General features: G+C 41.9%; 1 protein-coding gene across 1 annotated transcript in view; it reads right to left on the bottom strand.

Moving 5' to 3' along the window:
• The window catches only part of LOC148056046 (tetratricopeptide repeat protein 28-like), a 49304-nt gene extending 32772 nt beyond the window's left edge, over positions 1-16532 (bottom strand). Inside the window, exons 1-2 of the mRNA XM_087754631.1 lie at positions 16440-16532; positions 3657-3935 (exon numbers count right to left, since the gene is read on the bottom strand). Of these exons, the coding sequence (XP_087610757.1) occupies positions 3657-3935; positions 16440-16532 (372 nt within the window). The remainder of the gene's footprint in view (positions 1-3656; positions 3936-16439) is intronic.
• Positions 16533-17633: the final 1101 nt, after the last annotated feature.

The following is a 17633-nucleotide window of genomic DNA, read 5'->3' as shown; positions in this document are numbered from 1 at the left end:
ACCTTAGTACTGCATCAATACATAGTCTATTATTTCTGTATTTAACAGACTGATAATAATGCCTTCATTTAACACAGCTAGCCTTTTAGCTAGTAATCTTCTATTCCATCTTATTTTATATTTTGTTCCGCAAATCTCTTCCAATGATTCATTTCAAAGGTCTTGTTATACTTCTATCTGTGACTGGCATTTTAAAAGTATTCTTTTATGAAGTCTTTTCATAACTTTTCATCTAAATGTGCTCTATAGTAAATCACTACCAGATTTCTTAGAAACAGGATACAAAACTAAGCAAAAGCACCCTTGCTTTTATACTCTTTAACTCCGTGCATTCAGAAAACTGACCTGGAAATCTAGAGTTTAATGACGGTAATGCAATTTTCTTTTTTTAAACACAGTCCTTCGTACAAATATATGCAAAATCTTTTATGACATTCAGTAATACAAGACAGAAGTTAATGACAAAAAAAACCCACACCCAAAACTGAAAAACCAAACAAAAACTTACAAGCTTATAAATCATCCCCCTGCCAAAGCAGGAGTTTCTTTCTAATGTGGACTGATATAAACAGTAAATTGCAGACAAGTTGAGTAAAAATAACAGGGGGAACACATTAAAGCTCTTTAAGAAAAATTAAACAGCAGTATAAAAGTGAAAAGAAAAAGAAAGTACAAAAATTAAGTGCGAAAATAACATATGAAAGAAAAACACAAATTGAAGTGCTGCAATTCAAGATGGCAACTCCAAAAAATCGGATCAACAAAAAGGAAGGATCTCCCCTGGCCCATGGTCTTCCTTTTGTGACTATGAGTGGGCAAAGCTTTAGAAAACACTTTCAATAACATTTTTCTAAAGCAGTTTTCTCGTCTCACTAAAGAGAGACACTCAGAGTGAGAAAGTTTGTATGAAATTGTAGTTTCTTGACTCCAGAAATTCCAGAGTTAAGATACCGGGGGGGGGGGGGGGGGGGGGGAGGGGAGGAGAAGTCAGGCTCTTTTCCTTCAGAAAGATGCATCAAATGAAAATACCTGCAGGATGCTCTCTCTCCTGGTGAGAGAATGCGAGAATTACCAAAGGAAGACATGGCTAGCAGTCCAGTAGACTAGCTCTCACAGTTTACACACAGAATCATAGAATCGTTTAGGTTGGAAAAGACCTTTAAGATCATCAAGTCCAACCATTAACTTAACACTGCCAAGTCCACCACTAAACCATGTGCCTAAGCACCACGTCTACCCGTCTTTTAAATACCTCCAGGGGTGGGGACTCAACCACTTCCCTGGGCAGCCTGTTCCAATGCCTGACAACCCTTTTGGTGAAGAAATGTTTCCTAATATCCAAGCTAAACCTCCCCTGGCACAACTTGAGGCCATTTCCTCTTGTTCTATTGCTTGTTACTTGGGAGAGGAGACCGACCCCCACCTTGCTACAACCTCCTTCCAGGTAGTTGTAGAGAGCAATAAGGTCTCCCCTCAGCCTCCTCTTCTCCAGACTAAACAATCCCAGCTCCCTCAGCCACTCCTCACAAGACTTGTGCTCTAGACCCTTCACCAACCTCATTGCCCTTCTCTGGACACGCTCCAGCACCTCGATGTCCTTCTTATAGCGAGGGGCCCAAAACTGAACACAGGATTCAAGATGTGGCCTCACCAGTGCCGAGTACACGGAGACGATCACTTCCCTAGTCCTGCTGGCCACACTATTCCTGATACAAGCCAGGATGCTGTTGGCCACCTGCTCACACTGCCGGCTCAGATTCAGCCAGCTGTCAACCAACACCGCCAGGTCCTTTTCCACTGGGCAGCTCTCCGGCCACTCTTCCCCAAGCCTGTAGCGTTGCATGGGGTTGTTGTGACCCAAGTGCAGGAGCCGGCACTTGGCCTTGTTGAACCTCATACAATTTGCCTCGGCCCATCACTCCAGCCTGTCCAGATCCCTCTGTAGGGCCTTCCTGCTCTCCAGCAGATCAACACTTCCACCCAACTTGGTGTCATCTGCAAACGTACTGAGGGTGCACTTGATCCCCTTGTTCAGATAATTGATAAAGATATTAAACAGAACTGGCCCCAGTACTGAGCCCTGGGGAACACCACTTGTGACCGGCCACCAACTGGATTGAACTCCATTCACCACAACTCTTTGGGCCCGGCCATGATTGAAGGCTGAGACAAAAGTGACATTGTGCACACAGATTGTACTGATGAAAAGATACCACCAGTCTTTTGCCTTCAAATGTACTCAGATGTTGCAATCCCTGTCATTCCTTCTGAGGTGGAATGAGCAGACACATGCCTCAGTTAGCAAGGTGATGTCTCAGGAGCTGCAGAAACAGGAGAAGCTTTCACAGCACTGAATCCTCAAACCATATACACATATCTAGGAAAATTCCTGTGTTTTGAGTGCAAAGAACACTATTTTATATATATTTTTATACAACAGCTTCCACTTTCCATATGGAAATAAACTATGCAGGCATGAAAAAACAGGGCATCTATTTACTGCAGCAGAGCAAATGAAACGATGGGGAGTTTGGAAATGTAATTGCTAAGCGGTTGGCCACTAGACTAATACTCATGTTTTTAGTTAATGGACTACTAAATACCCAGACAAGATACAGGCAATGACCGATAAGAAAAGGGAGAGCAGGCAATGTTGGTTTAAAGATATACAACACAGTCTCAGCACATGGAGCTGATAATGAGCAGAGTTTGGATTTGTGCTTAGAGTATGGGTAAAGTAATTAAAGTCTTAAAGAAGAGTATGATAAGGCTTTTCTAGAAGCTAATAAACAACTGAAAAACAGAATACAAGACATAGTGATCTGCTTTGAAATAAAAGGAAACTTAAATTCAATCGTTTGGAGTCCAGCTGATGGAGAGCATTATGCTTGCTACCTGCCATGACTTCTGAGGAGAGGAACCTGGGTGGTGAATCCACTCTTAAATTGCATCTTTAGCTAAAGTGGCTAGTAAGACTGTGTGAGGGACTGATAGAAGAAATGGAATCTGGAGGAGATGCTATTAAAATTGATTAGCATGTAAAGGGCTGGCCCTGGGCTAGCCAAGGGTGAGTCAGTTACTGAAGCAATCAATTGCAGTTAGTGGGAAGCAACCCCAGAAGACACAGGCAACCAACACCATTTACTCTTTACAAAGTGTTTCCTTGCATAGTCAGATCTTACTAAGAATTCTAAGATACACATTTCTTAAAATGTTTATCCAAAATATACTATACATAAACACTCTTTGAACACTATTTTGAAAGGTCTTATTGCTCCATTACTAATAAGAATCTCCGTGCTACCTCTCAAGAAGTTTTGCAACAAAACGTTCCTGGATGCTACTGAATGCTGACTACATTTAACATTAAAAGAGATGTCTGGTCTTCACAACCCAGAAACCATGCTGGTTTAAAACAGTAAAATACTATCATACCCCCATTGGGAAAAAGTATGTTTACACAGAAAACAGTTTAATACCCAACAGGAAATTCAAGTCAAGCAACTTTTAAACACAGAAAATATTATTATCTGGAGCTTTTAGCAAAAACAGACTTTAGTACAGAAATATATGCACTGGTTTACATTAGGTGTTACGTATGTGAATAACAATCCCAAAGGAGTTACTCCTTCCCCAGAAGGAATACACTTTCTTACCTTTGGCCATTTGGGATTTAGAAGTCGTGCTTTGATTGCATCATCCAGGGCCTTGTCATACTGTTGGATTTTCATGTAGGCTGCCGAACGGTTACTGTAGAGAATGCAGTTCTGAGGATCAACTCCCAAAGCCTCATTGTACAACACGATTGCTGTATGAAAATCGCCATCATGGCAAGCCTGGTTGCTCTGGCGAACTTTCTCAACGAATTCTGCTTTGCTCAACATGGGACTGTCAGGACTTCTTCTTCCAAAAGGTTTTGATCCAAAGAAAGAAATCTAGGGGGGTGGAAGGGAGAAATCATATGTTAGTGTTAAGAAACGCTACTCAAAAAAAGAAAAAAAAAAAAGAATCAAAATATTAGAAACTGTATAGCAGAAATTAAAGCCACCAGCATTACTGCAGAACAAATTATTGATTCAGAATCAGATTCTTAAAAAAGTAAATTGTTTATCTATTGACTTTTTTGGGGGGTACAGAAGTAACAGAAAAGAGCCTTATAAAACGTATCATTCCCTACAAAGGATGTCTTCTAGAAGACTTCGTCTTCTTCAGGCGTAAGACTAGCTGTAGCCTATTTTAGTATGCTGCACTCCACATATTCACAAGTTTTTCCTCCTCAGCCATAGTATTTGAGTCTACAACACGAAGCATAGTCGCCAAGTAAGGAAGTTTATCTGAATAGGTGGCAGGTGTGAACGTGATGATGATGCCGGTATATCCGAAGTTTGATACGTAGATCACACAGAAGCACTTGCATGCACAGACAATGGAAGATTGTATAAATTCTCTTCAAACCAAAGAACTTGCACTGGTACATCTACTCACAAACCTCTATATCCAACCACCTGCAGACTGCAAATTGCGCATAGACGGGAAGGGAAGGATGAGTCTTTGGAACTGGGTATACTCACAGAAATTAGTAGGGCACACGATTTATTTTAGCAACAGAACGATCATTATTGGCAGAGCCACCTTCCTGGATTGTCAACTTCAGGCAATACAAAATAACAAAGGTTTAAGCTTTTTAATTATAAAGATTATTATTTAAAGCAAGCTGTAGAAGTCCCAATTCCATTGATTCTGGTACACCCTTTCTCCTCATTTAACTTTCTACATTCCTTATTTTCCTCAGCCAGTCATTTGCAGTCAGTAACTGTTTTGATCATGTATAACCTACTTTCTCCCAAGGACCCCCAAAAATTCAGCAAGAATATCTTCGTACAACTCTGATTACAAGATAGTTGTGAATTCTGCAGTAATTGTATTTGGCAACAGGCAACATGTACATATGGTAACATACAAAGTACTTGGAAATATTCATTAAAGGTTTAGACTACTATAATTGAGGTTGGTGTCATCCATTTTTAGTCCTGTAGACCAAAAAAAGTTAAGAATATCACATATTTTTACCACAACACAAGAATTGCAGTGCTTAAATACATTACCAGAGCAAGCTGAGGCATATTTTTAGGGGCAAAGGGAAGCAAGCTGCAAATTCACATCCTGTCTCAAGCATCAAAATGGTCTACAGACTTTTTTTTTTTTCCTTTAAGTCAAACAACAACAACAATAGAAAAGCATCAAATTAGAAACTATTGGTCTTTTATTTTCCATATGATTATACCCAATTTTTTTCTGACAGGTATTTGTCCAAAGTGTTTCTAAACTTCCCTACTGAAGGATACTGCATGTTTTACTCAGGCAATCTCATTACACTGCTTCATGATTTTCATCGTTACAATATTTTTCCTAATATGCACCTCAAATCTCCTTTGTATCAGTAAACGTACTGTTTCCTGTCCTGTCTACAGCAGACTAAACCAAAAACTTTGTTCCTTTCATCTGTGTAGTTGCCCTTTATATAGTACTCCTGCTAATATAAGCTAATATATAGCTTGAATTATTATTAACAGCACTATAAAAAGCAAATTTCTGCATTCTTGAAAATTCATTCCATATGCAGTACATCTTTAAATGCACTGGCATACTTCTTTGCAATTTCAACCAAGTTTACAAACAGCAACTTCATTTATTCTCAAGTACTGGCAGGAAAATTGCTCTACTTTGAGCAACAGCCCAAACGTCAGAGCTGAACACGTTGCTTTATGCCAAGCTGTGCGATAACTCACACACGTGTATTTGACCATAAACTTCATCATGTGGTCAGTTTGCCATGATCTGAGAAGTTGCAAGAACAGAATACGAAGGTTTAGCAGCTATTACATGAGTAGAAGTTCAAACGCAAAGATCAGGACACCCTGACAAAGCTAATTAGTCACTGGAAGGCCATAGATGCCTGGAGGTACTGTAGGGAAATGGGGTTGGCAAGTACCCAGGTGCCAGGGACAGCACAGGTAACTACCCAGAGATACCATGGTTCACATGTAGAGTTGCTTCACTGTAGGAAAATAAAAGAAGCTAAATAAAATACTCTTCTTCTCACATTTCCTTTTATCTTCACTTACTTTGTACTCTGTAGTTTCAGCAGCTTCTTTAATTCCAAGAATTTACACTTCTGCCTACTCCTGAAACCTGCTGAAGTTAACAAACGCACCGCCATTGCGCAAGATTCTTCTCAGTGGGCAAACCTAAAAACTACTGTGTAATTTTCCCAACCATTAAAGTCAGAGCAACTAATGAATTTTCACACTGTTCTTATTTCCACACCAGCCTTTGCTCCTGGAAATTAGCAGAAGAGTGGAAAACTTCATTTTATACAACTTAGAACCAACACTTCAGAGTCACTACAGGCAAGAAGATCCAATACAGCCTTACAAAAATGCTCATTGTATATAAGGAGAATGGAATATTTTAACCTGAGCCATATTCTGCTCAAAAAAACCCCCATATAACCTTTACCTGGGGCCTAAAAGGAGTTCAAACATGTCAAAAATTTCTGAAAACAGCTGAACTTTCATGCAATACTCAAGGAAACACAAGGCTAACCGTCTAAAGAACTCTCACACATCATTTTTCAGAAGGATCTGAGGAAATGAACAATCATAAATTAAGACAAGTATTAGAAGGCAGACACAGGGTGAACGTCAGAGGGTGAACAACAGACCCAGTGCAAGGACTCCGATGATATTCTGTTAATGATGTCGGAGATCATCCTGACCCACGATCCTTGGAAACTGTGTTAACAAACAAGCAAACAACCCCACAAACACACACTCACCCCCACACAATTTAAAATGCCACCCTTTTCAAAGCTGTCAGCTGTAATAGCAACAGATCTTGCTTTAATCTATATACATCTACAGGAACGTTTTTGAATCCTGCAATGTTCAATAGCTTCCTGCTACAATTCTGACAAAACCTGAGGTTTTCACGAGCAAAATAAACTTCTGCAGTGCAAATTCAACTTATTTAAGTACAGGTAGGTCAGGCAGCACAATTCAAATTTCTGGTGCACCTAATATAGGTAATATTGTTATGATGCACTTAACTGATCACAAGGACCAAGTCAGTCTATCAGAAGGAACAGAACAGCACACTAAGAAAAAGATACAGGTGTCTTCTCTTTTGACATCTTCCACAGTGAGAACTGAAGCAGGATTCTCTCCCTGGATTCTAAACTACACAATATTTTGTTCATGCTACAATTATAGGATCGAAAAAAGTATTTGTTTTGTTCTCCTGTCTGGTCATGAGACCTACGTTGTCACTGCGACTTCCTCCCAGGTGGCCATACCATATAGAATTCATTTATAAGTACATTGGTCATGAAAAATGGTTTTTTCATAGTCATCATAGAAATTTTTGTCAGCTCTAAAGGTGAAAGGGCTCCACTGAGAATATCTGAACTCCATAAAAACTGGTATTAAGACAGATAGGTGGTATCATTTGGCAGAGAACAATGTTTCAAATTCTTAAAAACTATAAAGCTACCTTAATTAAAATAATCCACTCCAACTATAACTTCCCTTAACAAAATTTAACGCAGGACACTGAAAAATACCAAATGTTGTGTAGTTTCCATTCTTTCATCATGTTCAGAGCAAATGACTGCAGCTTCCAGATGCAGGAGTACCAGAACTAGCCATGAACTTATGTTATTTAGAAGATAAATACTTCAAGAAATAGATTCCTTAAAGCTACGGCTATAACTGCCTCCAGCTGGAGACTCAGCCTGACAGCGAAAGCACAACAAGCGCCACACTGAAGAACCCGCCTCTGGCTCAGCGGTGCGTGGCATCTTTCCCATCCCCTCCACCTGACCGCAGGGACCGATGCTGCTACAGCCACAGAAGCTGCTTGCCTGAAGCAGCCCTCACAGGCTCAGCAAGAGTTACCGAGCGCTAGGTAAAGAGTCCTCTGCAAGGGCATGTCTCATCAGGCACAATCTCACGGAGCACTAGCAAGACTGAAGAATGCAGGAGTCAAACAATAGCTGTCTTTTCTGTCTGTTTATTATGCATGAACAAATGAAAACACAAAGCTGTTAATGATCTTCCCAGAATCATACTGTGAGCCTAACAAGGAGAATCCATGAGGAGACATCCTCTCAGTCCAAGTAAAGTGGTTTCGGCCTCTAATATCCTGTGAAGCTAAATAATCTCATGAAAAAAAGAAATTATTTTAAAGGAAACTATGATGGTAATTTCTGGAATATGTTATTATCTAATTCGTGCTATCATGAGAACTACGTAAGGCAGTAAAACATCATTAGGTAAGAGAAAGAACCACAAAACAAAACTGAGTCACTCTGGCACTCAAACCACAAATAAAAAAAATATTATTATGATGGTACCAACACACAAAAAGTACTCATTAAAAAGCCATCCCTGCTTTCCAGTCATGACCACTCTTCTGCTAATACAGTGGAAGGTGATGGCAATGCACATAGTTAGGCTGCCTAACACTTCGTTTCAGAAGGCGCTCATACGTACCAAACCAATGCTAAAGAAGAAGCAGAAGTTCCTTAGTGCAGTAGAACAAAAAAGGTTCTAATGAAGTGCAGAAGAGGATCTAGCAGAGACAATTTAACGTAGAAGCTCATGTATTTCTAATAAAGAAGAAGATGGCACAAGCTTCTCAGCATCACTTCTCCAAACCAGCACAGGGCACCAGAAACCAGCTCCTACTACAGAGGTCACATTAGACAGAAGCTCCCAGAATATCTGCTTCACATTTGACTCAGCCATTAATTGCCTTCAATGGCGAAAAAGCTGCCTCCTCCTCCTCTTGCAGAAAGTGCTCAAGATTCAACCTTACTGACCATTCAAGGCGAGTGTTAAAAACACACACAATTTCCTTCCATCTTTTTCTTTTCAAGAACAAATGAAATCCCAACCCCCCAAAGCAAACAGTAAGTTGAACACACAGAAAAACCTACATTACAAGAATGTTTATCTTCCAAGATCAAGCTTGCTAAACTTAGTTCTCTACAGTGACAGAACATTTAGCAAATAAAATAAGTGCCCATACACACTGAAAGATCTGACTGTCTGAACAGCGCATCGCTATCCAGAAAACGGTAGGGAGTAGATTCCCATTGAGTTCCACTAAGTGAGAAGAGAGAGCAGCAAATCCAAATTCTGCTCCAAGACAAGAGGACAAGGGAAAACGTGGTACAACAGCAGGAAGAGAATGACTGATCAAAGAACAACAAATCTTACACCTCAGGCTTGTTAGTTTGTATGTAATCCATTTTACTTAATGCTACACAATTCAGACAAACATGCCTTATATAGATGATGTCTTGGGTGGCAAAGCCATAATTAAGACACCTTTTTAAAAAAATCCTTTATAACTTTAAAAAAAATACTTTAAGTGTGATATGTAGCATTTTTATATATTAAATTATCTAAATAGCTCAAGATACTCAAAGAAGCATCAGAAAGGGAAAAAATAAAAAGAAAAAGACAAGCAGAAAAATTGGCATTCCAAATGGATTCTGAAACAAAGTGACAATTACTTATTCTAAATACGGGTTTCCAAAAGTCAGCTTAAATCTGTAACTGAGCTTCCCTTTCTATGAAAACATCTATACAACATCTTGTATTTTAATCTGTAAAATGGCTTTATTTTTTTTTTTCCACTCCATATTCTGGGGTATTATTGTTTTGCTGTAATAGAAACTGTCTTCGACAAGAGTCCAAGAACAGATAAAGAACATGCCATTTCTCCCTGTAACCTCCATGGTCCTAGCAGCTAGCACTTCAGCTAGTCTGTACTACACTTCTGAATAGACATGAAACCTTGCCAAGCCACATGCAACCTTCACCCAGTCAGAACAGAATTTTAACAGAAATAGTGGGGACAGAAATGAAAGGCCACTGAAACTGAAAGTTTAAGCCACCGTAGGATGTGCACAACAGCTGTCCAGGCCACTGGATTTTTTGAAGCTGGATTTTGTCTTCACAAATTGTAATGAACTATTACTGGGAGTACATCTAACAGATACAAGAAAACATTTCCTTAAATCTCAGCAACATAATATATACACCCCATAAGCAGGACATCAGTAAACTGGACAACGACTCAGACTGTTCCCCCCCGAAAGCTGTAGGTAAGTAAGTGAGAGAAATACTGCTCGATGGTCGGCTACAGAACGGTCCCTGGAAACACACGCTCACTCCGTGGACTGCCGGCTAAAATACGCCTATGCAATTTTGATGCCTCAGTGAAAACACAGCCACTGCCACCACCCAACAGACACACTGCCAAAGTTACCTTCCATCTAGGAGAAGCAATATCAAGGAAATCCTATAGACTTTTGTTGCTTCTGTCGTTTTCAACATCCTGCAGTTTCTGAAGTCTAGCATTTACTCTGTGTTAATTATCAGGGTATCTAGCCTGACATCTACATTAGTCTAAAGTAATCCTACAAGTGTCAGTAAATATTCTGACAGATCAGGTTATAATTTCCACTGGTAAATCTACATTACAGGGGAAAAAAACCCACCAAGTTAGATTTTCACAAAGTAATAGGTAAAATAGAAGTCAAACTTCCACATTTTAAAATAAAATACTAAAAAGAGATTTTTAGATGTTCATGGAAATCTATTTTTGTATCATAAAAAAGCTATAACTGATCTAAAAGCATAAATAAATAAAAAGGAATAAATACCTTGAACATAAAACCGTAACTTATAGCACTATTCTATTAAAAAAACCAACCATATTTTAGTAAATTTCCTAACGGAATATGTGTCTAGGTTTCTGGAGCATATTGTTTTGAAAATATTTTACTACTCTGGTTTTTCATTGTAATTAGAGACAAATATTTTAAATACAAACTTATCAACAGGAAGGAAACGGATTTATTTTTTGTTAACTGGAGCTTATACAAAATTTTCTAAAGAAAAAGATGTCTTTTCTAAAGAATTTTCTAAAAATGAAAAGCAACTGTGAGTTTCCAATACTGAACTTGGAGAGATCTGCAATTGCAACATCAGTTAGATTCACTCTAATTTGAGCTATGCTACATGTTGCTAAAAATTGTAACAAGAACCATGCAATCCATAGCTAAATTTGGACAGTACTTTTTGGTTCATACATAATTTTAAAAACTAAAGGTTATGCAGACCAAATTATGCCCTCACTTACACTTTTGCAAAATACTTCAGTTAAGAAACAAAATTCTATTTTCAAGTAAATGCTCCAAAACCAAGAAAGAGCTAAGTTGTACAGATATCGTTTTTAGATACTATTGTGAAACTAACCTGCTTTCCCTGCAAACACACTGCAAAATACTATTTGGATCATGTATGTAATGCAATCTTTTCATGTATCTGGCGCCAAATGTAATTATTTACAATAATTGAAAAGCTATGAGCAATATGCAGCAAGTTATTGCAAATTCTTTATTCCCTTTTTCCTCAAATTGGTAACCTTGAAGCTCTCTTCAGTCCTTCCTTAAGAAGTGTCGCAAGTAATGATATTACACCAACTAGTGATGAATAAGGAGATAGCCAAAAGAGACCATGACATTCTTTCTATATATGATTTTTTTATAAAAGCTCTTCAGTCATGCATAAGTCAGCCTGGGTTATTGTTGCTCTCCCTCTCCTGGTTTTCTGATTATTATCACTATCAGTTACACTGCATCTCAGATCAAACTGGAAGCTCACAGAGACCAGGTGACTCCTCCTTTGAGCACCTGGGTCCACGAGGTCCTTGATCCTTCTGCACCACATTGTATTAAAAGATAACAAAAACTACAGTCCTTTTCATAAGGTGAGCAGTCTCTCAACACAGGTTTATTTTATTTTCCATTATATATACTATTTATTATATACAATTAAACACTTCTTTCATGAACTTCTGAGAAAACTGGAAGCAGGTTAATATTTCAGAGCTTCAGTCAGTTACATGTAGGGCTTATTAAGAGGGATTTTCCCCAACGCACAACTGGTCAGGCATGGTCGGGGTAAAGGACAGGTTCTACCTTATTCTAAAGGATTAACCACCAAATAGCTGGAGACAACTTATCTAAACTCTAAAATGGTATCCTGCAGCCTCTTTCTCAGGTGTCTGCTGGTGTTTCTTCATCAGTCATATCAATCATCAGACTAGGAAATGTATACAAAGTTATATTGGCAAGGACTTAGCAAGAGAGAAGACAGGGGTGAGTGTGGGTGTCACTTGCAAATTTCTAGGCAAATTTGCCTAATGAATTCGAGATACTGGCAACACATTTGTCTTTCTCATTTTCTGACTGTGGCATACAACTTTCTGGACTTCTCAGAGATCTAACCCAAACTGCTTTGGGCAGTACGCAGGTGAGCTACCGAAACTGTACACTAACGAAGCAAAGTGATAGCCAAATGTAAAACTAACTGCCCAGAGCACAGAAGAACCTTCAGTATATTCTGTCAAATAAATAGCAGATGACGCTCGAGGTCAGTAAATGCAAAGTGATGGGGGGGAGGGGGAGAATCCTTAGTTGTCATCACAATAACTGGCCCCAAACAAACTCTTACCCCTCACAAAAGACATTTTAGAGTCCTTGGAGAAATTCTCCTGGAAACATTGTCTCCATGCTCATGAACAGTCAGAGAGACAAGTAAAAGAATGAGAATCTTTGGGAAAGGAGAAACAGGAAACAATTATGCCATTCTAAAAATCTACAATAGGAAGCGCATTTTAAATACCACATTCAGTTTTGTTCCCACCACCACCAGACAAGCACCTAAAGATACATAAGTAGAAAAGGTAAGAGATGGGTGACAGATAACCAGATATGGATCAAGCTCCATATCCAAAGAGAGACTAAGATAGACTATGAAAGTTAGAAAAGAATTGAAGGGAGTAAGTCAAAGGTCGATAAAAATCGAGAAAAGCACAGGGAATATAAAGGGAACAATTATTCACTATTTCACAGAAACAGAGAGGCTTCAAACAGGCAAAAGGTAAAAAACCAACTGAAGTAACCTTACACATGCAGTGCAGTTAAAATGCAGAATTATCCCAGGTGTTACAAATGACAATAGCCATAATGGATTCAATAAAATAATTAAAAACATGAAAGATTCACAGTCTATTGAACATGAATTTGAAATTGCACATACATCTTGAATGTTCAGTAAGTTCTCACAGAATTCTCAAGTACTGTAAAGAACATTTAAGTTTAAAAAAAAACCTCACTGACATAAAGAACAGTGCTTTCATCATAATGTAACAGCAAATGAAACCAAACATAAAATACTCCTCAGTTCTTAAGGTTTTAATTTTTAAATAAAGACAGAGACAAGATTCTGTCTAAAAGTTATGTTTGTACCATAGATGGCTAGATCCACAGTAACAGAAGCATTACAGATGCCTAAAGCAGACCAATCCTCATACAACACTGACAGTCAGTTAGTTAGAAGTTAGAAAAAATATATGTAATATATATATATTGTATAATATATTTTTAATATATATACAATATAAATAGATTATTTAGTTTTGTGTATTCAGAATGCTTCCACTGTAAGAGCAGCTGGAAATCAGCATATACTTACAGAAACTTTAGGACAATGATGTCAAGCACACAGGCCATAGGCCACGCATGCCTTGTGTGATGCATTTATGTAGCCTGCAAAACAGACTCAAACTGAACGGGGGACACTTAGCTTTTCCCTTTTCTCAGAAAAACAAAAAGCTAGCTTCATTGGTCTCAGAGATAACCTTCAAAAGTCAATTAATGAATGCAAATTCAAGTTTGTATCTGAGCATGCTGAAAGCCTAAAACAAACACAAAAGTTCAAATTTTCCAGGTCCTTGGTAATCTCATTATAGAGTGCCCTCATAGATCAGGAACAGTCCCCCAGCATCAATATACAGTATGTTACTGTCAATCATTTCAAAGGAAGACTATGAAAGAGTCAAAATTGTTGAAGAATGGGAGAAACAGTGAAAACACAGTACAGAAGAAGTAGAAAGTAATGCAAAAATTAAGATGAAGAATAATGAGAAATTAAAGCAGAAAGGAGCTCATTTTCTCACTAAGAGATAGCCAGTACGGCACTGAGACATAGAAAAGAAATAAAAGTTGACCTCCTAAGTCTAAAGAGTCATTTGCTCCCACTGCCATCCAACAGATCTATCATTAATGCAAAAGAAAGTTCTAGTATAAGCGAAAGGGAGCAAAAAATCTTGAATTTAGTTATTGTGAATAATAATTAAATTATAAATTACCAGTGAAGAATCTGACCTTTTCCTCTGTACTGTCAGTTAGCCACAGGCAGACAGCCACAATAATGATGGACTGACGAAGCAGTAACACAGCAAAAGCCAGGTCTGAACAGGAAAGTCACTTAAGAAAGACTTCTTAGGGCAGCAGGTGTACGTGCTCCCTGGATTTTGTTGTCTGCAACAAACCGTTCAACTGTTGTACTACAACTGTTGTCTCCTCTGCAGGGACGTGTGCCACCTCAGAGTACAGATCTGCCAGCACAACGGCAATAGTGGCATTCACTGATGCACAGGTAGGTAGGTACTTCAGCTGCAATCTCTCATCACAACATTCCCATCTCAAGTGACCTGCCCAGTAGCAATGGAAGTAACTGGTATCCAGGCAAGGAGGAAAGGGGTACACAATGGACAAGGAAGTAGTTTTCATCTTCAGTCAAGAGGGGGATAACGTAACACAGTGAAGCAGCCAGAAAACAAGACTTGATCAATATCCAGCAGAAATTTATACAAAGACTGATGCTGTTGCAGCAGTGGATTTCACCTCTTGAAAATTAAGATTTGGATAGTACCGAGTATTAGTTAAAATAATCATCAGTGATGTTATCACTAATAATAATCAGTAGTCTTATACACTAGTATGACCTAGGACTTCAAAAAACATGTGACTGTGTGTTTATATCACACAACCCCCCAAAAAAAGGGGAGATTTCCAACCCTACTGCTGACAAAAATCTTTCAATATTCAAGGCACACCCACTCATCCATTTATCAAAAAACTATTTTTGAAGAACCTATGAAGGGTTTCATTAGCACCTGAAGAGCTCTTGTTCAACACCAGAAGAAAGCACAAGAGGGACAACACTGCCTAAGATTGTGCAAACCTCCAAGAAAAATGAAAGACATCCAGAAATAAACACAAACGGCTCCAAGAGGAAGGGCAAGGAGGAATAGAAACCCAGCCATTTCAACTCTCCATTTACCGGGGATAACCAGGGATATCCCTATGGCTGCAACATCAAACTACAGGAGCACGTGCTGCTGACAGGGATAATACATCTCATCCTTAATCACCAATCTGTATTCCAGTGAACGAACAGAACCGCATTAATGACATTTGCTGTCATCCAAGATGCACTGACTGGATCCAGTCTCCAGATTCCAACTTCTGTCAGTAACAAAGCTCTTATAATCAGGTTACTGACAACTTTTTCAACGGCTGGCATGCGCAGTTGAGGTACAGCCTGCTCGAGAATGTGTGTCTGTACCGTTAGTGCCAACAGGGTAATGTACTTTGTAGCACTGCAGAGTTTATCTGACACACTTACCAAAAAAGTTTCGAGATTTTAACAAGATAAACTTAGTTTTTGCTTATCCCGGAGCCCAGAGAGAACGTAATTTTCACGTTGACACCCATGCTCTCTCTCGCGTAAGGGCGCCCGCTCCAGCGGACCGCAGGCTAGAACACGTACACGCACTGCTTGTCCACAGGCGACCGCAGGTCCCGGCCGTTCGCCCCGCAGCCGCGGTCACGCCGTCCCCCACTGCCGCCGGCCGCGCACAGCCCCGCAGCGGCCGCCAAGCGCCGGCACTCGGGCAGGACCGACGGCCGGCCGAGCTCCCCGCCCGCAGCGCTGCGCTCCGCCGGGCCCGCCGGCGGCGGGGCTGGGCGGGCGGCTGGCCCGGGCCGCCGACCGAGGCTCCGGGAAGGCGGCGCCGCTCTCAGCCCGTCAAGAAGTCCGGGACGAAGGGTGCCGAGCGCTCGGCCAAGCGACCGCGGCTGCACCCGAGGCCTGGCGGCCCCGGAGCCCCGCCGGGCACCCGCCGGCCGCCGCCGCTTCCCCCAGCGCGCCCGCGGCCCGCTGGGGGAGTCGCCCCGCCGCCACCCTGCCCCTCAGCTCACCCCGCCGCCGGCCGGGCTCCCGCTCGCCGCCCCGCCGGGCCTGCGCCCTCCCCGCGCCCCGCGGGCTCCCCCTCCGGGCGAGGACAGAGGCCCGCCCGCGCCCCGCAACTTCCCTCCGACGCCCGCGGGCAGGGATCGCGCCCGGCCCGGCCCGGCGGCTCCTTCCCGCCTCCTCGGCCGCCTGGCGGCGGGCCGGGCCGAGAGGCCGCTCCCGCCACCGCTCCAGCACGCCGCCCGTCCGGCGTCAGCTCACCCGGGGAGGCTCCGCGTCCCGCTCCCGCCGCCGCCGAGCCCGGCCCCCCCCTGCGGCCCCCGGCGGGGCGGGCGGCGGCGCCTGTTGCTCCATCGCGCTCCGGCTCCTCCTCCTCCTCCTCCTCAGGGGGCCGCCACCACCCCCCGCCGGGCCGATCCCGCTCCGGCCGCCCGGCCCACGGCGCCACGTTCCGGGGCCGGCTCTAAGGGAACCGCACTGCCCCCGGCCCCGGCCCCGCCCCCGGGGCTGGGCTCCGGTCGGACCCCGGACGCCCCGCGCCTGACGGCGCCAGCCCCGCTCCGGCACAGGCTGCTCCGGACGTCCTGCGGCTGGAGCCCGGCCTCCCGAGCCGGCGGTGGCCTCCCGCCCCAGGCAGGTCCTTCTGCTGCGCCCCGCTCCCGCCAAGGCAGCCCGCCCCTCGCCCCTGCCGGAGGTCCGGGCGCTCGGTGGCCTGGCGGGGCTCGCCCTCCACTCGGGCCACACAAAAAAAGTAAGCAGCCTGCCTCTTCAGCTGACTCGCCGCGAACACTTCCAAGCCCCATCTTCACGGAGAACACAGCTGCAAAGTCGTTGTATTGCCGTAAAGGTGGAAGGCCATCTCCCAAAGGCGGCAGCAGCCTTAGCAACAGCTGCTTGAGAGTAAGCGGGGTTCCACATCGTACCTCTGCAGAGTTGAGGCAGTGACACTGGTCACTGATGGCATTGCTCTTACCAGGCTCATCCTTTGCCTTCTTATCACCTCTGCACAACCAGCATCCACATGCTGTAGACCCATGCCTGTTGAAATGAACAGGCAAGCGGATTATGCTGGAGACTCTCGTGCTGTGAATAATACATAATAAAGAAGTAATAATTTCTCGTCTAAGTGAAAATTGGATGCCACTCTACCTTAGTAGAATTTAATAACACCTCCCAAACTTACTCTTTCATGGAAAAAAAATGTAAGAGTCTGAAACTTCAGAAAGCTTTCTACAATAAAATGATGAACACACGGCCATCGGCTCAAAGGCTTGACTTCAAATGAGTGAGATCAAAATTAAGACTTCATTAGAAAGCAGGTCTTAGTCAGGACCCATGGAAAGGATCCAAGCAAAGCAGTTAAAATAACAACAGTGTGATGTAAAAAAGATAGAAATAGAAAACTTCTATAATTTATTCCTCTATCTGAAGACCAATTACAGTTAATTTGCAGAA

The sequence above is a fragment of the Nipponia nippon genome, unplaced genomic scaffold (assembly GCF_047370975.1).
Source record: "Nipponia nippon isolate SJK-2023a ecotype South Korea unplaced genomic scaffold, ASM4737097v1 scaffold_18, whole genome shotgun sequence".
Lineage (NCBI taxonomy): Eukaryota > Metazoa > Chordata > Aves > Pelecaniformes > Threskiornithidae > Nipponia > Nipponia nippon.
Note: the sequence above shows the minus strand (reverse complement) of the source record. Positions and strands in the feature narration are given on the sequence as shown.